This window comes from Juglans regia, chromosome 12, assembly GCF_001411555.2.
Source record: "Juglans regia cultivar Chandler chromosome 12, Walnut 2.0, whole genome shotgun sequence".
Classification (NCBI taxonomy): domain Eukaryota; kingdom Viridiplantae; phylum Streptophyta; class Magnoliopsida; order Fagales; family Juglandaceae; genus Juglans; species Juglans regia.
In genome coordinates, this window is record NC_049912.1 from 2,932,693 (window position 1) to 2,954,091 (window position 21,399).

Consider the following 21,399-nt stretch of genomic DNA (forward strand, 5'->3'; position numbering starts at 1 on the left):
GTTTCGTTTAGTTTATTAGATCTATTTTACAATATAAATAACTTTATAATTTGACAAATCACGTCATATCACATTAATTTGTAGGATTATATTTGTATAATTCATTTATGACTAAAATATTTCCCTTCAAATAAACAACAAACTTTTTATTTTCTTTCTTCCTATATTGTCTTCCTTATTCACCAACATAGTCTTCGAAGCTTTCTCATGGAATACCGTTGAGATAACTTCCTTTTGTCTTTGATTCATGTATCGCATTTCTTAAAATCGCCTTAGTAAAATAGTTCGTATCACATTGATTCTACGAGTGATGGCCATTTGCAATTTGAAAAATGATTTACAGATAATATTTTTTATAATATTTTATACAATTATGTTTTAAATGAGAGATATTTTATAAATATCTTATAAAAATAATATTATTTTATGAAAATATTTTATTTTATAATATTATTGTACAATATGCTATATAAAATATTGTATGTATATCGTTGTTCTTTTAATTTTCTAACTGTTTTTGTTTTGACCACCATTGACATGTTCTTTTGTTTGGTCAAACATGATGACTTTGAAGAGAATACAATTAAGATGTCGTCGTTTTGGACTGTCACTGTTTCATAGGAAAGCTTCAAAATCATTAAAAAGGGCGTGTTTGTGTTTGAAAATGACTTGTCAACTAGACATTGTCAACAAAATCACTCCCAAGTTTTCATGTTAATGTAACTGTACGGCAGGCGTTGACATTCAAGCGTGGTTGGCTGGTCGACAAAGCAATGGCACTTGAACACGTGTAACATATGATCGATCACAACTATCATAAAAGCAGCATTTACCTGTCGTAACAACCTTAAAAACATAATGTTGTGTCTGTTAAACTTTTGTAACGTTACATTCAATTGTAAAATATTGAAAGATCGTCAGTCACTTTAAAAAAATAAGATATATTATTAAAAAAATAATTTTTTTTATATAAGTATTATATTTATTCAATTTTTTTAAAATGATTATACGCGTTTATACACTCACGATTGTAACTATCATTTCTTATTAAATTTTATATTTCTCTCTACCTTCATGATGATCCCTCCATCAAACTTGGTATTCCAAAATTGGCTAAAGATTTTTCTTTTTATAAATTTTTAAATTAATTATCTTTTACAATTTAAGGAGATAATCATAATATTAAGTAATTTACATTATGAATTTCAATATTAAATATAATAGAACTTAAATATTGTATCTATAAAATTTTAAATTAAAAACAATATTCGGAGAAAAAAAAACCAAAATTTACTTCCTCATTAGTTTGGTTGTCTGAAAAGCAAGGCATTGCCCACTTAGTAAAAGGAAAAAAGAAACAAAAAAGAAATAATTATCCTCAAATTCAGCTAGAAAAATAATAGAAGAATTTTATGCATAAGTCACTATTTACTTTTACACATCACATTTATAATTTTTTTTTCATAAGGTATAGAGATATTTTTTATAGGATATGTGAGTATTTTTTATAAAATATGAAGTATATAATAATAAATAGTAACTGATGATAAGAATTTTTTAAAATAATATTATATATACGAAGTGTTAATTCTATATAATCAGTATTTTTTATTTAAAATTTTAAATTTTTTTTTATCATTTTTAATAACTGGCACCAACACGTATATCATGTAAGCATAATAGATAATATCAAGAAAAAAATTATAAAAGTAAATGTTTTTATGCCTCAAACGGGAAATGTCGATGTCGTCCTCGGTTTAAATGGTGCGATCCCACCAAATCCTAAAGGTCATTCTAGACTCTTGACACGCATTTGGGGCATTACCTTTGTCCTCCAATCTTTTCTCAAAGGGTGTGGGGGAATGAGTCGCGTGAACGAGAGAGGCCTGGTTTTATGCCGTCTCCCCTCCTCTCGCCACCCTCCTTAATCACCTCCACTTTCGCTTCTTCTTCCTCTTCTTCTCTTCCTTCTCGCGCTCTGGCTTTTCGCTTCCCTGCCATTTCCTCCGCACAGTTTCCTTCAATTTCCCAGGTAATCTTTACATTTCTACGCATTCAATACATTCTGTGATTCTTTTTTGCTTTCTTAACTTGCGAGATCTTTATTTTTTTTTTTAAATTGTGTATTATGGTTTCTGTTTGGGTACGGAGGGAGGTGATGCGAGGCCGCTAGGGTTTATGCTGTTTTGGGTTGTCCGGACATCTGGGAGGAATAGACATATTTGCCCGACTTTCCTGGAAGTTTCGTTTTTTTTCCTTCAAACCTTTTCTAGGAAATTAAACTAACGTTTAAGACTCTTCTGAGATGATTTCCTTTCGGGATGCGGTGTTTGAATGTGACAATTCAGTTTGTTGTTTAGCCGTTATATCGAAGTTATTGATACATATTTGTCTGCGTAGGTTATGGATTTTGTGAGTTGGGTATTGAAGATTTTGGGGCTTAGGGTTTTAATTTCTCTCTCCTGCTCTTACATGGAGTACCATAACCCTCTGTTGAATTTAATTTCTGAACAAGGCAGGATAGATTTTTGTCTAGTTTTGTAGCTTGCATGCTATTTAGATATTAAGAATGCTTTGCTGGTAAAATATCACCGAATTTGATTTTTAAATCCTCATTTCTGCGTTGTCCTCTTGTTTCTACCACTGGAGTAATTAATGGCTAAGTTATATAGAGGCTTTAGTTTTATCCTATGACTTATACTTGTATCATTAGCCTTCTTTAAAATTCAGTTTGGTGTGAATTTTTGCTCTCTCTATCTGTCTTTCTGCCTCTGTCTCTGTCTCTGTCTCCACACGCACACAACACAAACACACACACACACACACACACACACACACACTAACTGAATTATATGTTGTGCAATTTGTTATGTGCTATAGGTTTTGGAATTTATGTTATAAGAAATTATTCGGATTTAGTGTATCAGTAGATATGTTGCTCATATCCTGAGTACTATAATCCTGTTTGGTATCTGACAAATGGAAATTTTTCTGAAACCCTGAGTACCATAATCCTGTTTGGTATCTGATGGATAAAAATGTATTACAAACATCCAATGTTTGATTTTCCCATTTCCAGAACCTGATAAAAGGAAATCCCAAGTTCACATCCTTTGCTCAATCACCATTAAAATTAATTGGCTCTGGCGGGTCGAAAATTCCATATTTTTTTTAGAAAGAAAAATCTTTAACAATTTATGTTCTCTTCTTATCTCCTTCTTTCTACCAAGTGTTAGGTTCCCCCTTTTCATTGATGTGAATCTTCTTTTAAGTTTATTTGACTGTTTGATGATGCAGAATCATGCCGACATTTACTGCTATAGCTTTAGATCGGTTACTAGAACCTGGAACTTCAAGATCTGTCGACAAGTCTGTTCCTAATTCAAAGCCTCCTAATTCAAGACCTATTCCCAATTCAAATCTGGAGAGGAGAAATAGAACACCTGCCACCGAAAGGAGAGTTAAGCGTCCTCAGATAACGCCAGCACTCTATGCTACTCCTAAGGCTACCCCGCTTCCTGGTTCGCCCACTTCATTCACGACTTCCCCATACATCATCAACCACAAACGACGTGGTCCACGTCTTGTGAAGAGCTTTTCTGAGGCCGATGTATCCTCTCACCAAAAAACTAATCAAAAGGTTGATGGGAATTTGGCAAATGTAGAAACAGATGTTGTCCATTCAGCAGATGATATTGCTGTCACTTTCACTACTCCTGGTGCCAATGAGGAACATGTGAATGGTGGCCATGACTATCAAGTTGGGAGTCGCAAAAGTGAATTTGGGTGCAGTAATGGGGAATATGGGAGCAGTAATGGGGAACGTAAGACTAGTTCTGTGGAACTTGGAAGCAGTGGTAAAAGTAATGGTGTGGCCAGGGAAGATGATTTGTTGAAGCTTGAAAGAGATGAAGAGTCTGATAGTTTCTTTGATCCACAGGAATCTCTCAGCATTACCAGCAACACAGATGGGGAGGATAATTCTGGGGCTGAACGATGTATGAAACCTAACACGCAAATGGGGGAGTTTTTTGACGCTTGGGAAGGTAATTGTTTTATTTATTTGTTTATTCACTCTGTCAAGTTGGTCTTTTATTTCTGCCTTTTGTGCTTATCGATAGAGATTTATTACTTATAATAAAAAAGTTGGTCTTGTATTTGATTTTGAGATGTCCAAAAGTATTATACTGTTTGGAAATTTCTTCATTGTTTTTACTTATCCTTTACTTTTTTGAAACACATTTGTTATTTGCTTCATTTGAGTTTTAATGGAGGAGATCATTTTAGAAACTTTTGACTTTCTACTTCAAAGGCTATAATAATTGATGTTTCTTTAAATAGTTGGCTTTTCTAAATGGGACTACCCACATGAGATGGAGGGAATCGAATGACTTAGTGAAGTGTTCCTCCTCTTTTTTCTGTATTTGTTAGAAACCGTCACTGTGTGATTTGAATTTTCAAGTTTGTGAAAGATAGGTTTAGTGTATCAAATTACTTATAGAAAAGGTTTAGCGTATCAGATTTAGAAACATATCAGCTGAGGAACTTCAGTACACAACTTTTTTTGTTCTTTATTTTCATTGTTTTCAATATATATATATATGCGTATTTGATATTGTAAGGTTACAAAAATTACAGCAGATTGGCAGGTGTTTGGTAAATGTTGCATATTTATGGGAACCAACCATTATTATCGTTGTAGCTAGGAACATTCCAGTTCTTCCAAAGATGTGTTGTGTTGAAAATTTTTTCCAGTAATTTAACTACAAAATTCTGGACTTTTACTTTTACCACTTATTTCAGAAAGTTTAGTACATAGAATAAGCTACCCTGTTTTCCATGTTCTCTCATCTGGTCATAGAATATGATTGCTTAAAGATTGTAATAATTGGACATTTCAATGTGTGAAAGTAACTGTTGTACGTCTGCAAAGACATTGATGAGTGTATTTGTATTGGAAAAAAGTATGTCAGTATTGACTATCTTCATTTTTTTCCTTACTTCCTACAGAATTATCCTCCGAGGGTGGGCCGCAGGCTTCTCTTTGCAATGTTGATGCTGAATTGCATGAAATGGGATTGAGTCTATTGATGGAAATAGAGAAGCGGAAGCAAGCAGAAGAAGCCCTGAAATACATGCGAAGCCAGTGGCAGAGGCTAAGGCAACAGTTATCTGTTGTGGGACTGACACTCCCTGCCTATCCCTCTGTTTTAGCAGAGGGTGAGCAGCTGGATTTTGGTTCTGAAGAAGAGTTGCTTCAAGAGGTACATGTTGCTAGGTTTGTTTCGGAATCTATTGGAAAGGGTGTCGCTAGGGCTGAGGCAGAGATGGAGATGGAAGCTCTGATCGAGTCAAAGAACTTTGAGATTGCTCGATTACATGACAGACTCCATTTCTATGAGGTTGTGAATCGGGAAATGTATCAGAGGAACCAAGATGCTTTAGGTCAGATTTTGATGCGCTTTATATTATAGTCTTTTGGTCAATTATCTTACCAACATTAAGCAGACATAATTATTTGTTTGGCTATTTATTTTGAGGATGAAACTGGGGAGTTTATTTTCTGCAAAGTACTTTTAGGCCTGGTTTGGATAGAGAGATGTTTTCATCTCATCTTATCTCATCTCATTTCATCTCCATATCTAAACACTACAGATACAAACACTTTTCAATTTCAAATGTTCAACTTTTTCATCTAATCATTTACAAGTATTACAACTTTCCCAAACTTCCAAACAAAACACAAAAAATAATTCAACTTTTTTAAATCCCAAAACAAAGATAATATTGAAAAATTATATTCTAACAATATTTTAACTTTATAATATTTTTATTCAACTTTTTCACCCATTTTCCCAAATCCCATAAAACATTTTAACTAAAACTATTTCTAACTCATCTCATCTCAACTCAAATATCTCACTACTGTTCACAAACTATCTCAACTCACTATCCAAACCAGGCGGTCATGTATAGTTTGTTATTTCGATATTACTCCACCTAGTTTGTCTCACAATCCTGTTCTCTTGCAGTAGGATATGATCTTCTTTCCATGTAAAAACAAAATCCTGCACAATGTTTTTGCTTATTTGCTAGGTTTAGCCCTCGGTAATCGTGTGCTTGTTAGGGGAAAGTTGTGTAGGTTTTGTTCTGTCTGTGCTGTTTGGATTGAGATCTAAGTGCTGGTGATCCTTTGGACATTCTTGCTCAAATATGCAGGATCAGTGTGTGGCAACAGTTGGATCTGAACATGGAATTGCCCAATCATCATATTCTGTTTTAAGAAGTTTTAGAAACCCATGAATATACTTTTAAAAGTCCTAGAAGCTTCTGTTCCTAACATTTGAATACTTTGCTATGTGATAATACTGTCACTTTATCAATAATGATAGGTCCTGTTGGATGTGGTTACCAATATATGCTCTTCTAACTTTGGCAATTTCCCATCTTGTAGAGGTGGCACGGCATGGAAGGCATGTGAGGAAAAGAAGGCAGAAGTGGGTTTGGGGTTCAATAGCTGCTGCGATTACACTTGGCACTGCAGCCTTAGCATGGTCTTACCTTCCAACAGGAAGAGGATCGTCTTCTACCCATCACTTTCAGAATCCTGAGGGTGATGATGTAGCTGATTAACGGGTGGTCGATGAATACTAGTAACCATGATACCATACCATGTCATGGGACAAAAAAAAAACATAAAATAAAAGGTCACACAATACGCCTTGTGGGTACAGTATTTTGCTTTTAATAGCTGATTTTCCTGCAATCAGAGGTTGTATAGTTCCTCAAAGTTGATATACGTTTACCTTCACTACCAATGTGATAGATCATGAAATGTACGAGCTGAGCTGACTATTAAAATCATTGTTTCTAGTACCAGTCGGGTGATTTCATTGTTTTGACTAAAAGCAGAGGGGGGGAATTGGGTAGTTTGGTATATTTGTGCATTCTATATGCAACTCTGCACAACCTGAGGATAATTTTGAAGTTTAAATCACAGAAGAGGGTTTCGAATCCGTAGTTTGATTTATTTCCATCTGATTTCGACAGTTCTGAAATTCCAATTTTGTATTGCATGCTGCCTTTTGTGCCCAAGACTTTCCTTTGAAGTTTTTTTTTGTGGCTTCTCTTGGTTGCTGAAACGTCATTGCTGCTTACCCATACAAGGGTAAAAAAAAAAAAAAAATTACGAAAATGAAATTTTCACTGGCAAGAATTCCCGTGGGGGATGTTGAGATTTTTTACTGCTACTGTTTATCAATGAATTTTTTCTGTGAACGGTGTTGTGAACAGTAAAAAAATCTCATCATCGCCGTAAAAAGCCCATGACTTCTTGCCAGTTGCCCGTGAGACTGTTTTCATTGCTCGAAAATATATATTGCTTGTGGGGCATGATTTCGAAGTGGAAAATGATACACGCACAATTATTTTTTATAATTGTTATATAATTATATATTAAATGAGAGATATTTTTCTATAAAATAATTCATAAAAATAACATCATTATTTATAAATGTTCACAATTTAACATATGGTTGTATAAAAATTATAAAAAAAAAAATTGCATGTTTGGTTGTTAAACACAATCAATTCACTTCAAACTAATAATTGATGTGATTTATTATTTTTTAATTTTTTATAAAAAAAATTAAGTTTGTTTCAACTTATTTTATATATTTTAATTTAAAAAAATAAAATTTATTTTATTAAAATTTATAAAATATTATTATTCATAATTTAACTCAATTTATTTTAACATCTAAAAGGATGTATATCATTACTCTTTCAAAGCAGCCGCTGAGAAGCTTCTAGCAGCTATTTTTTTTCATGAAATGATACGATTGTCCTAATTATAAGGATATCATTATTTATAATTTTTGTATATCAACGCATCATTTATCGCAAGAACTATTATAATTATTAAAAAAAATTAAAACTTAAATACTTTTTATTATTTTAGAAGCAGACTTAAATGATAGGCTGGATATATAAAAAATTTGAAAAAATTCAGACATGATTTTTTAATTTTAAAATAACTCAATTAATTTAAGAGAAATAAAATAAAATTAAGAATTAAAAAAATAAAAATAAAAATGATATGTGATGTGTATGATGATGAGTAGTAAAACTCTAAAAATTTATATTTGTTGATATATTTTCTCGTAACAATTGAAAGAAAAACTCTACTTATCATTCTCTACATCATATATCAACATATAATTTATCATTTTTATCATTCTATTTAAACATATATATTGATGTGTAAATATATATATTTAAATAGAAAAATAAAAATAAAAAATTATATGTTGTTGTGCGGGGTAGAGATGATAAATAACATTTCTAGTGATTTTTTCTAGATAAGGGAGAAAACAAAATCTAAGAGCACTCTCAATAGATGTTGTAAAATACAGTTATCTTTAAAATATAAATAAGTTTGTACAAAATGATCTTTTATATCACCTTTATTTTACACTTTGTTACAGTAATTTTGCTACATGTGAAGGATATTGTTTATAGTTGTAAACATTTTAAATTAATTTCTCTCTCTTCAGTGACTGATTTTCCCTATTTCTTCCAAAGTTTCATATTTTCATTTCATGCTCTCTCTCTCTCTCTCTCTCCCTTTCCTTTGTGTTGGTTAGGATGACTCCAATATTCGGTCTATATATATATAAAACCAAGTATATGACTAATGGTTTGTATATTCTTGCAGATATGCAAGAACCACATTGTATATATTTTGAAAATATTTTTATTATATAATATTTTTTTAAAATTAATTTATATTTTAGTTTAGTTTATAAATTTGAATTAATTTAAAATAAGTCATAATTATATGATATTATATATGTGAATATATTACAAATATTAAAAGATATGAAGATATTATTGATAATTAGAGAATATATTTAGAATGAATAAAATATATTAAAAAGTATAATGAAAAAATAGATAAATTGATAAATGATATATTATAAAAGTTAATATATAAAATAAAATAATAAATTTTAATGATATATTTTAAAAAATATAAAGAATAATTCATTGAAAGTGTTCTAAAAAGAACTTCAAATAAATAAAAAAAAATCAGAATACTAAAATGACGTCATTTAGAAGGGTTTATCTTTATCCGGTAGTTTCATGGGTCGTCTAGATTGAAAAGAAAGGAGCGGAAACAGACCGCTCAATAGTACCGACAGAAGAGTAGTGCAGAGCTCCGACAATGGAGCTGGCTCTACACCCATATCCAACTCTTACCAGGGATAAGCTTTTCCTTCCCTGTTACTCCCATGTCGCTAAATTCCTTACCGGCCCCTCATTATTCAACAATAAAGCTCTTTTCCCTCATTTTACTAGAAACCCAGTTCGGGAAACCCAATTCCAAGCCAGAAACACCTCCAGAAACATCAACAACAACCGGAGCCTTGTCTTGTCCGAGCATTACGCCGAGGAGGAGGCGGATACAACGTCGTATTCGGAGGATGACGAGTCGTCTTTCTTGTCTCTGAGTGAGAAGCCTGACAGGAATATGGCTATGCTAGATGACTATGAGATGGAGGAGCTTGACTATCCCTCCGACCCTAACCATCGCAGCGGTTAGTCTCCTCATTATTTCTGCTTTTCAAGAAATTACGCTGTGTTTAACTTTGTTTCTTACTCTTTTGTGATTTTGGGTACCGAGAATTATGTTACACTTATTATGACTTCCTTGGAGTGGATGGATTAAGAAATGTAGTAGCTTCAAACCATGAACTTTATATGCGTCTTTATAGTCAGTACGATACATTCTTTCAAATCATCTTTGTTAGTAATCATCATTTATATGAACTTTTTATTAGTTCTATTACTTCAATCAACCCTTTGAATGATTAACACTTTGATTCAGACTGTAGAAAGAAAACAAAAATAGTACTGTTGATAATTGACTCATGAATTAGGCAAGAGTTAAGTGAGTACACCTAGTTTCCGAATGTCGATTCTGGATATGGTCCTTTGGAGACCTGCACATTACCTTTGTTAAGCATAGGAAACACTCATTATGACATTTGCTGTCAAAGAAAAGACGTCTAGGGACTGTCATGGTTATTATTGATTTTTGCCAGTTTAGGAATAATGGAAGCTAGAAAATATGATGGTTTTCTCGAAAGGGAAGTTAGGATATATAATCAAAATTCCTACACATTTTTTTAATATTTCTGCCTTCTGTATTGTGTCAAATTGTGTCCCATGTTTCCGTGCATGCAATAAAGCATGAACTGACATGGAATTACCCTTGCAATTAACTAGTTTTATAGATTGCCTTAGCTCTTTTTTTTATTCACGACTTATAGAAAATTTACTTGTGGATAAACCTTTAGGTGTTATGAAAATGGATTGAGATGAGATTCCAAAAATGGTGATAAATCATTTCATAGCTGGAGTCCTTTTCCCATCTTTGATTTCTGCATATTTTCTTGTGAAGCTTCAGGGTTTATTTCTTCTAGTGTGGTTTTGAATTTTAATGAATCGCATGCAGGTTATGTGGCTGTACTTGGCAAGCCAAATGTTGGAAAGAGTACACTTGCAAACCAGATGATAGGCCAAAAACTGTCAATAGTTACAGATAAACCTCAAACAACAAGGCACCGAATTCTTGGTATATGTTCTGGCCCAGAGTTTCAGGTTTGACTTTATTGAATCCAATTCTCTAGTATTTGAATTTTTTTTTTTTTTTAAGTAAAATAAGTATTATTAATCCAAGAATGGGCAACAACTGCCAATTACAAAGTATGTCCTATCTGTGTAGGCACATTAGAAACTAAGAAATCATGAAGGTCCATGCCATTAAAGTCCACAGCAATGGTCCAAGTACAAAGAGTTCTGAAAAAAAAAACTTTTAGCTCCTCCATAGATCTCTCTTTATCTTCAAACGTCCTCTCATTTCTCTCCTGCCACAAGCACCACATAATACAAATAGAGACCATCTTCGAAATCACTTTGATCTGATACACACCTCAGATAGAGGTCCAACATGCCAACATATCCACTACGGATTCCGGCATAACCCATGCTAGTTCCATCCTTTTAAACACCTCATTCTAGAGAGTCCTGGCTACATCATAATGTACAAGTAAATGGTTCACCGACTCACCCCCTTTTTTACACATACAACACTAGTCTGCAATGATTATCCTCATATTTCTCAGATTATCTGTAGTAAGAATCTTGCCTAGTGACGCTGTCCACGCAAAAAAAGAAGATTTAGGAGGAGCCTTGCCTCGCCAGATCCTTTTCCTGGGAAACTGTATCTCCGACACTTGTGTGAGGACCTTGTAAAAGGACCTAATAGTGAATACCCTTCTCCCTGCAGGAATCCACCACAGGCCATCTTCATGCTGGCTACTTGGACGACACGAATACAAGAGACTATAAAAATCTGAAAACTCTCCATCTCCCAATCCTGTGCCGCCCGGTTGAAGTTGATATTCTAGTGAATACCTCGTTCTGAGATTTCCATAACTTCCGCCACTGTGACATCTTTGACACTTGCTATCAGGAAAAGTGTAGGAAACAAATCTTGGAGAGCACTGTTGCCACACCAAACATCCTTCCAAAAGCTAATCCTGGAGCCTGTACCTAACTGGAACCTAGTGTGTTGATGAAAGACCTCCCACCCTTTTCTAATATGCTTCCATAGCCCCCATTCCATGTGTCCCTCTAACTTCTCTAGTACGCCAACCCTCTCCTGAACCACCATTTTTATTTTCAATCACAATTTTCCATAAGGCTTCTGGTTCCTTGATATATCGCCACAGCAATTTGCCGAGTAATGCCGATTAAACAATCTTAAATTTCTAATACCCAAACCGCCAATAGAGATAGGACGGCACACCATCTCCCACCTGACAAAATGAAATTTAAACTCTTCATCTAAGCCACACCATAGACAATCTCTTTGTAACTTCTCAAGACAACCCGTCACGCTTGCCGGTATAGGGAATAAGGATAAGAAATAAGTGGATAGATTAGAAAGTGTACTTTTAGGCCTCGTTTGTATTCGTAAACCATCTCATCTCAACTCACCTCAACTCATCTCATCTCATCATTACAACTTTATCAAATTCACACACAAAATATAATAAATAATTCAACTTTTTCAAATTTCAAAATAACTTTTCTAAATTTTCACACAAAATATAATAAATAATTCAACTTTTATTCTACTATTCACAAATCATCTCAACCCATCTTAACTCATCTCTGAATCTAAACCACTCCTTAATGAATGTCATCCGGCCCCCTTTCGACAAGTACATTCTCTTCCACCCTGCCAGTTTCCTCTCTACTTTTTCAATCACTGTATCCCAGATCGAGCATGCCCTCGAAGCTCTACCCAACGGTAGTCCCAGGAAGTCATCGGAAGAAACGCTATCTTGCAACTCAATGTGTCCGCCAATTCCCTAATATTCTGAACCTCTCCAATAGGCACCAACTCGGATTTATTATAGTTTACTTTTAAACCAGACACTACTTCAAAACAAAGCAAACCAAACATGCCTTCATAGCCCGCAACTGGTCTCGATCCGCTTCGCACATAATAAACGTGTCATCTGCAAACAATAAGTGAGAAATAGAGGTAAAACCCTTGCTCGGAGATCCAAACTGGAAACCACTAACAAACCCATTAGCCAACAAAGCCGCAATCATCATGCTTAGTGCCTCCATAACAATAACAAAAAGTAACGGAGACAACGGATACCCTTGTCTCAAACCACGAGAACTCTAGAAGAAACCCTCGGGGCTGCCACTGATCAACACCGAGAATCTTATTGTAGATATACACCATCTAATCCAAGACCTCCACCTTTCACCAAAACCACACCTGCCCAGTAAATATAGAAGGAAATCTCAATTTACATGGTCATACTCCTTTTTCCATATCCAACTTACACAAAATTCCTGGGTTACCAGCCTTCAATCTATTGTCCAAGCATTCATTGGCAATTAGAAAGACTGTTAGTATTTGATTTTAGCTACCTGTTAAAACTTAAAGCAACGCTTAGGTAGAATGGCTCATATAAAGACTGTCAGGTATCTAGGCTGTCCATTTTGCTGATTGCCTGGCAGTGTTTCTGCATTGGAATCTGCTTTGCACCAAATTATTTTTCATTCAGTTTCCATCACGATCTAGATAAACCTGTGTAGGACATATCTAGATGCGACTTTAGAATAATTGAACTCGAACATATTTTTATATTACCATACATGGCAAAAGATGCATTATGTAAAATAAACAAAGATTGGTTATTTTAATATTAATTTGGGCCCCCAATGATCAAATCCTGGCTCTGCCACTGACAGTTACATTCATGCAAATGTCCTTAGAGACTTCTAAAGCTAATACAGGTTTAGTAGCATTGGGTAAGCAGTTAGAGATCCTAACATGTCTTGGTGATTTTTATTGGCTTGCCTTTCATTTACGTTAGGAGATTATGTTGTACTGACCGTAAGAATAGAGAATGCATAGAAAGTTGGAGCAGTGATTTTTTTTTTATAATTAATAAGAGATTTTATTACCAAGAATAGGCATAGCCCAAGTATACAGAAAGTATACAAGAGGAAAACCTACATACACTCTAGAAACTGAAAATGACTAAAGCAAATCAAGAAGATTATCTCCATTCAATATAAGAGCCTTAGCCCAAAAGCTCAAGGTATTAAAGAAAAACTCCCTAAGTTCTCCCATCGAGCGTTCTCTATCTTCAAAGCACCTCCCATTCCTCTCTAACCATAAGCACCACATCAAGCACAGATGAATTATCTTCCAAATGGCAGCAATAAGCAGTGAATTATAATATAGAATGTCCAGAATATCAGTTAGGCTGTGTAAAACTCAGATCTGTAGAACGCCGTTTAGTGATAATGGGATTTTGAAATATTATTTGCCGGAATATTGTATCTAGATTTTTTTTCACAAATGTTGACAAATGTATTATATTGCATCTAATTAACTAATATATATAATCATGAGTGCTCTAGATCCCTACAAAAAGAGTAATGCGTTGATAACTTCCAGATTCTTTTGGGTATGCATTTCTTTCTGGCTCTCATACATCTAACCTATGGGTTTGCTTGCAGATGATTCTGTATGACACACCTGGTGTTATTGAGAAGAAAATGCACAAGTTGGACTCTATGATGATGAAGAATGTTCGAAGCGCTGCTATCAACGCTGACTGTGTACTTGTTCTTGTTGATGCATGTAAAGTGCCCCAAAAAGTATGCTTCTTTGTTGTATAATATTTTCCTGAAGTATGTGTTCTTTCCTTAATTCAGTTTCTTGTTTCTAGATTGATGAAGTGTTGGAAGAAGGTGTGGGAGACCTCAAAGATAAGCCACCCACTTTGCTGGTTTTGAATAAGAAAGACCTGATCAAACCAGGTGAAATTTCAAAGAAGCTGGAGGTCAGAACTTTTTTTTTTTTGATAAGTAATAAGTTATTTCATTAATAAAAGTAGGCATAGCCCAAGTACACTAGAAGTATACATGTGATTACACCTATTTAAGCACTAGGAACAGTTACAAGGAAATCATGGAAGCTGCGACCATTCCAATCAATAGCAATGGCCCACAAAAACAAAGTCTTCCAGAAAAAATTCCTAAACTCTTCCAAGGAACGTTCATGGTCCTCAAAGAGTCTCTCGTTTCTTTCATTCCAAATACACCAGAAAATACATATAGGAACCATCTTCCACACGGCTGCAATCTGTAGTGTCCCTGTGATCCCTTTCCAGCTTGCTAACAAATCAACCACCCTACCCGGCATCACCCATGCTATACCCATTCTACTAAGAAAATAAGTCCAAATATCTTGGGCAAACTCACAATGTAGTAGTAAATGGTCCACCGATTCACCACTATTTTTGCACAAGCAACACCAGTTCGTAATAATAAGGCCGCGTCTTCTAAGATTCTCAATGGTCAAGATCTTCCCTAGAGCTGCTGTCCAGACAAAAAATGCAGCCTTTGTAGGTGCTTTAGTCCTCCATATATTCTTCCAAGGAAAATTGTGCCTTTGATGCATAGTAATAGAGTCATAAAAAGAGCATACTGAGAATTTCCCTTTTCTAGAATGTCGCCATTCCATCATATCTTCCATTGTGACAGCAACAGGGATGTTGTACAGCAAATTCAGAAATTCCATCAGCACCGTCACTTCCCAGTCATGTGCATCTCGAGTAAGGCTGATGTTCCACTCCTGTGAACCTTGATTAATAACCCGCAAATCTGCCACCATAGCTTCCTTTTCCCGTGCAATTCTAAAAATCATAGGATAAGCATCCTTCAAGGCCGTGTCTCTCAACCACACATCTTGCCAGAAATTAATCCTACTACCATCTCCCAAACGTAGCCGAGTATTACTAACAAAGGAGCACCAACCTTTTCGTATATACTTCCATAGCCCCACACCATACGTCCCCCTCCCTTCTTTAGAGCACCAACCCCCCCTTTCCCTACCATACTTCATATCAACCACCCCTTTCCATAAAGTTCCCCTCTCATGGTTGTAACGCCACAACCATTTACCTAATAGTGCCTTATTGAACGCCCTCACATTTCGAACCCCCAATCCACCATCTCTCAAAGGAGAGCATACCTGATCCCATCCTACTAAGTGAAACTTAAACTCCTCTCCTAGCCCACTCCACAAAAAATCACGTTGGATCTTCTCTATTCTAGAAGCAATACTAGCGGGTAGGGGAAATAAAGATAAGTAATATGTGGGGAGATTGGATAAGGTACTCTTGATGAGTGTGATTTTCCCCCCTTTAGAAAGATACAACCTCTTCCACCCGGCCAACCTACGCTCAAATTTTTCCAGCACCACCTCCCAAATACATTTAGCTTTGAAAGAAGCCCCCAATGGGAGTCCAAGGTACTTCAACGGCAATAAGGAAACCCCACAACCCAAAATATTCGCCAACCCTCTAATATTGCTAACATTGCCAACGGCAACCATCTCCGTCTTGGCCAAATTAATCTTCAAACCAGATACCGCTTCAAAACAAAGTAAAATGGCCTTCAAAGATTTGATATGTCCTGCATTTGCCTCACAAAATAACAAAGTGTCATCTGCAAACAAAAGGTGAGAAATAATGGTTGAGCCATGAATATCTCCCACCGAGAACCCTGAAAAGAATCCCCCTTCTACTGCCGCTATTACCATGCGACTTAGAGCCTCCATTACTAAGACAAATAAAAGGGGTGATAGTGGGTCACCTTGTCTTAGACCCCGTGAGCTATTAAAAAAGCCCACTGGATCACCATTAACCAAAACCGAGAAACGAGCCGTTGACACACAATACTTCATCCACTTCCTCCATTTTTCCCCGAACCCGCATCTACTCAGCATATATATCAGAAAATCCCAATTAACATGATCATAGGCCTTCTCCATATCAAGTTTGCATAAAATACCTGGAGTTCCCGACTTGATCCTACTATCCAAACATTCATTAGCTATAAGAACCGAGTCCAAAATTTGCCTCCCTCTCACAAAGGCATTTTGGGACTTGGAGATAATCTTCTCCATGACCATGCTCATCCTATTGGCCAGCACTTTGGCTAGTATCTTATACACGCTGCCCACGAGACTAATCGGTCTGAAATCTTGTACCTCTCTTGCACCTGCCTTTTTAGGGACTAATGCAATGAATGTGGCATTTAAGCTTTTCTCAAATCTACTAAAAGTGAAGAATTCCTGGAAAACCAGCATTACATCCTCACGCACCACCTCCCAACATTTCTGAAAAAAAGCCATAGTGAAACCATCTGGGCCTGGAGCTTTGTCTTTATTCATCTTCTTAATTACTTGATGTACCTCTTCCTCTTCGAATGGTCTCTCCACCCAAGCCATACTATTTTGATCGATGACCTCAAAGGCTAGTCCATCTACTGAAGGCCTCCACGAATGAGGTTCTGACAACAAATGTTCAAAATGCCCAACCACATGCTCCTTTATCTCCGCCTGATCTGAGGAAGCATTTCCATCTATGTTCAAAGACTCAATAGAGTTAAACCTCCTATGAGCATTGGCAATACGGTGAAAGAACTTTGTGCTTTTATCCCCCTCACGAAGCCACAAAGCCCTTGACTTTTGTCTCCAAGAAATCTCCTCCATTAAAGTCAATCTTTCTAAATCAGCTACCACTTGGGAGGTCAGAACTTGTTGGTTGATATATATATATATATATATATATATATTTTGGCGAGTATAAATGCGTTATTATTTAAGAATCCATAATTCTTTATCCTAGCTTAAATTTCATGCTGCTTGCAGTGGTATGAGAAATTTACAGATGTAGATGAGGTTATACCCGTGAGTGCAAAATATGGTCATGGAGTGGAAGATATCAAGGAGTGGGTGCTATCAAAACTTCCAGTTGCGCCACCTTATTATCCAAAGGCATGTAGAAATATTTTCTCTTTTTTTTTTTTTTTCTTTTCTTTTTGGTTGTTGTTGGGGGGGGGGGCTTTACTTTTAAGAATGTACAATTATGAGCTTTGATGATATGCTATTGTCTTATCATGCTTTTGATATAATATTATAGCCTAAAACTAAAAGTTTGGGATGAAGTAGAAAAAATAATTAATCACAGCTCATCTTGATGCAACGCTTGTGTGTTAAAACTTGTAAGGAAATGCTGATTTGTAGAATGGAAATTGATTAAAAAAAGGATTTTACCTTGATCCTACCATTCATGCCAAAATTGGGTGTGAACCATTTATCACAAAATGGATTTTACCTTGATCCTACCATCCATGGGTAGCCCAAGTGGTAAGGGCGAACTTGTGTGCATGAGCCCCATGTCACAGGTTCGATTCCCCCTGGGATCAAACTGTGATTTAAGTGGGAGGTCATAGCAGTGGGTTGCTGTGCTAGTTTCCTCGGGGGTTTAGGCTCCATGGGTGAGTCCTAAGGGCTCTGCCATGGGGTGGTTCCCCCATCATCAAAATAGAAAAATTAAAACTGAAATTATTAGTGTGATGGAACTTAATTTGTTTCGTCTAAGCTGTAGGTAAAAGTGTCAGGAAAGTATCAGTAAAAATCTGTGTATGTGTACCTGTGGTGGGCTTAGGGTTAGGAGAGTTCTAGATTTAGGAATTACGATCTAGAATTTTAGGAAAATGGTTTAAGGCTCAAGGATTGACCAGGGCTTTGAAATGATGCAGGATACAGGAAAAGCATTGTTTCTTGAGTCAAACAGGATGCTGGAAAATTCTTGACACTAGCTATATTCTAAGGCTGGTTTGATAAATTATTCAGTGACGACTTGGTAGAGAAAGTATGTGGGCTTTTAGGGTTTTGATATGAAAGGAGAAGGCCTGATTTAGGTTGTAAAAATAATTGGTGATGAGTTAAGATTTCATTTCGTGAGGTGGTGGAGAATTTGTACTCTGACGAGATCTGGTGGTTTGGGGCTTATAAACCTGCTTTAGATTAGTTGAGCATTATATGATAAATGGTTCTGACATTATGTGATGGAGAGGGAGACATTGTGGAGATAGGGAATAGATACCAAGTAGGGCAGTTCAAGGGGAGGTTGGTGGTCTAAGGAGGTAATGGAGCCATATTGCTGTAGAGTGTGGAAATTTATAAGGAGGGGATGGGATACTTATTGCAAATATATAAGATTTGTGATTGGCGATGGAAATTGAGTTAGCTTTTGTCACGGTGTGTGGTGTGGGGAGCAACCTTTGAAGATGTCATATCTGGAATTAGTATTCAATGTCGGTGGCAGTTCATATGCAGCTCCAAAATGGAAGAATGTAGTGGAAATGATTTTTACAAAACCTGTACAAGACTGTGAGGTGGATTTGAGTTGGCATGACAATTGGTTGTGAGATGGGAATCTTTAGGCATATTGCACCAAGTAAAATTGTGTCCCGAAGATTTCTACATTTTGAGATGGTTCCACTTAGTTGCTAAACAATTCGATCTTTTCTAAGCTTCTAATTGTCAACTTGTTTTTCTATAAACCAGATTCTGCAATTATTCAAGCCTTTTAGATCGTGAAGTCAATCTTTTCTTGCATATGACCACTTACTATGTTGGTTATGAATGGTCAGGATATAGTTAGTGAGCATCCAGAAAGATTCTTTGTTGCTGAAATTGTAAGAGAGAAGATCTTTATGCAATACCGTGACGAAGTTCCCTACGCATGTCAGGTATATGATTGAAAACATAGTGTACATTCCAAAAAATGAATTGGTTTCAGTTCTTCTCTCTCTCTCTCTCTCTCTCACACACACACGTACAGCTATGTCCAGATTTTTTGTGGTGCTTTTAATTTTGAATCTTCCAGGTGAATGTGGTGAGCTATAAAACAAGGCCAACTGCAAAAGATTTTATACAAGTAGAAATTGTTGTTGAAAAGAATACACAGAAGATCATCATCATTGGAAAAGTGAGTATGTTAATTAATTAACGAATTTACTGGATGATTCCTTTTTTTTTCCTTTAGCAGTAAGTGACATGCATCCAGTAGGTCTTGAAACCATGACTTCATCCACCACCAAGGACGTCATTTCAGCTTGAGGTGTATCTAACATGATGGTTGTATGGGATGTGGCCCTTGCTAGTATAGTAAGTAGAGCGGCCAAAAAGTAAGGGTGATGAGGAGGATAGCAATGGGAGCATTAGCATTGAGAAGGAAAATAACATGTTATGTTTTTTCGTATCTTCCATCAACGTTGACACTTCAAAGATTTGTTTTTCCTTTGCTACAAGATGAATGGGGTTCTGCCATATTTGTTGTCTGTTCGAGAGAATTTTCTTTTAATGTCAATGAGTTTTATAAATGCTCTAAATTAGCACGCATAGGTGTTGCTCTTGTATATGTCCCATATACTTGGGCTTTTTGCCTCCTTTTGATCAATAAAATTTTGTTTACCGATCAAAAAAAAAAAAAGTTTTATAAATGTTGGAACTACAGCTCACTGCAGAGACAGAAGCATCAAAGAAAGAGTGGTGATAGTATTTCTTAAGCTTGAGACATTGGTTTTTTTTTCTCAGATGAATTTATAAATGTTTGAACTACTGGATGCACAGATGTTCATGCAGTGCACTTGATATGGTCATCTGATTTTGTATCTCAATCACTACAGGACGGGAAGGCACTGAAACTACTCGCAACAGCTGCTCGGCTTGACATTGAAGATTTCTTACAGAAGAAAGTCTACCTTGAGGTGCATCCACCATAAATGTTATTTTTTAAATTTATGCTATTAATTCTCAACTGGGGTTTATGTATCTTATGCCATTCTGGGAACTTGTGCGCATCATTATTTTTTAAACAACTTTGATGGTTGTTTCTGTTAGGAAACTATTCACGTTAAGGCATCTGTACAGGTTGAAGTGAAAGTGAAGGAGAATTGGCGGCAAGATGAAGGGCTGTTGAAATACTACGGATATGGAGGGAAAATTCGAGCACTATGAGTTCATGAGATACCGTGGCCTTATCCCATATCCGCCAAACAATGTAAGTAAAGATGGTTGAAATCATTGAAAAACGAACGTTACTTATAAAAAAAAAAAAATCATTGAAAAACGAACGTGCAATGATAATTCAAGCCCTTTTTATGTATTATAGGTAGAGTGGGATGTTGTAATCTTCATTTTTGTAGAAATTAGTGTTACTCTTTGGCAATCATAATATGTTATAATTCCTTTATTTACTCGAGGCCAAAAATTCTGGACCATGTGGGCAATGTCATTTATTGGTAATTGTGAACAGTTGCGTTAGTCTTCGACTCTGGGTTTTCGTAGGGTTCATGGACCGGTCATGCAGAGTGACCAGGACGCCGTTGAAGGCATTTTTGTTCATTTGTATGTTTCGGAGTCCTCGGGTGCATGTATGGTTGGTCTTTTACTCATTGAACAGCCAATACGTCCCATGTCATCTTTAATTTTGTCATCTCTGCTCATATTTTTTGATGTGAAGTGAAGCTTCTTTGTTATTCAAATGGTTGATATATGAAGTAGCTTAAAAGAGTTATGTTATTTCTGTGTAAAATACTAATCATGGGACCAATTCTATTCTTTATGCTTTACTAAATCTGTTGTGACAAGTTAGTTGGAATTTGATTGAATCCAAAGAATTGTTGGGAAATATATATATTTTCATAGCTTTTTTTAATTATATACTGAGTTTGATTTTTGCCTGTTTCTTCCTTCCAAAATATGCTTGAACACGAGAGTTGAAAATGAAAGCTATCTTTGTTTCATTTATAGTATAATGTTATTTTAGTAAAACTTTGAAAATTATTTTTTTGAAAAGTAATCCAAATAGATGCAGCTCTCGTATTCTTAAAAGCTCGACCATTCTAATCTGACCTTGAATCATCCAAAACGAA

At 35.6% G+C, this 21,399-nt stretch overlaps 2 protein-coding genes across 3 annotated transcripts; both read left to right on the plus strand.

Moving 5' to 3' along the window:
• The first annotated feature begins 1,791 nt into the window (after window positions 1-1,791).
• On the plus strand, window positions 1,792-7,080 carry LOC108997560. Its single transcript, XM_018973894.2, has 4 exons — window positions 1,792-2,032; window positions 3,298-4,046; window positions 5,011-5,445; window positions 6,455-7,080. Exons 2-4 carry the CDS (start codon window positions 3,302-3,304, stop codon window positions 6,631-6,633), a joined length of 1,359 nt encoding a protein of 452 aa, XP_018829439.1. The 5' UTR covers window positions 1,792-2,032; window positions 3,298-3,301; the 3' UTR covers window positions 6,634-7,080.
• Window positions 7,081-9,160: 2,080 nt separating this feature from the next.
• LOC108997527 (GTPase ERA-like, chloroplastic) lies at window positions 9,161-20,869 on the plus strand. Of its 2 annotated transcripts, XR_004797835.1 has the most exons (10): window positions 9,161-9,599; window positions 10,520-10,665; window positions 14,122-14,262; window positions 14,334-14,447; window positions 17,324-17,449; window positions 19,114-19,212; window positions 19,350-19,451; window positions 20,152-20,232; window positions 20,396-20,544; window positions 20,583-20,869. XR_004797835.1 is itself a non-coding variant. In XM_035683906.1 (9 exons), the coding sequence occupies exons 1-9, from the start codon at window positions 9,227-9,229 to the stop codon at window positions 20,480-20,482; spliced, it is 1,269 nt and encodes a 422-aa protein (XP_035539799.1). In that variant the 5' UTR covers window positions 9,161-9,226; the 3' UTR covers window positions 20,483-20,869. The 2 variants fall into 2 exon arrangements, 1 of the variants encoding a protein (XP_035539799.1); XM_035683906.1 differs by having other exon boundaries at window positions 20,396-20,869.
• Window positions 20,870-21,399: the final 530 nt, after the last annotated feature.

What these genes read in the sequence shown, in the direction of transcription:
- LOC108997560 (XM_018973894.2), top strand. Translation starts at nt 3,302, where the DNA reads ATGCCGACATTTACTGCTATAGCTTTAGATCGGTTACTAGAACCTGGA. An exon ending in GTTTTTTGACGCTTGGGAAG is followed by an intron (nt 4,047 to 5,010) that starts GTAATTGTTTTA and finishes TACTTCCTACAG; the next exon opens with AATTATCCTCCGAGGGTGGG. An exon ending in GAGGAACCAAGATGCTTTAG is followed by an intron (nt 5,446 to 6,454) that starts GTCAGATTTTGA and finishes CCCATCTTGTAG; the next exon opens with AGGTGGCACGGCATGGAAGG.
- LOC108997527 (XM_035683906.1), top strand. Translation starts at nt 9,227, where the DNA reads ATGGAGCTGGCTCTACACCCATATCCAACTCTTACCAGGGATAAGCTT. An exon ending in GTTCTGGCCCAGAGTTTCAG is followed by an intron (nt 10,666 to 14,121) that starts GTTTGACTTTAT and finishes GTTTGCTTGCAG; the next exon opens with ATGATTCTGTATGACACACC. An exon ending in AGATCATCATCATTGGAAAA is followed by an intron (nt 19,452 to 20,151) that starts GTGAGTATGTTA and finishes CAATCACTACAG; the next exon opens with GACGGGAAGGCACTGAAACT.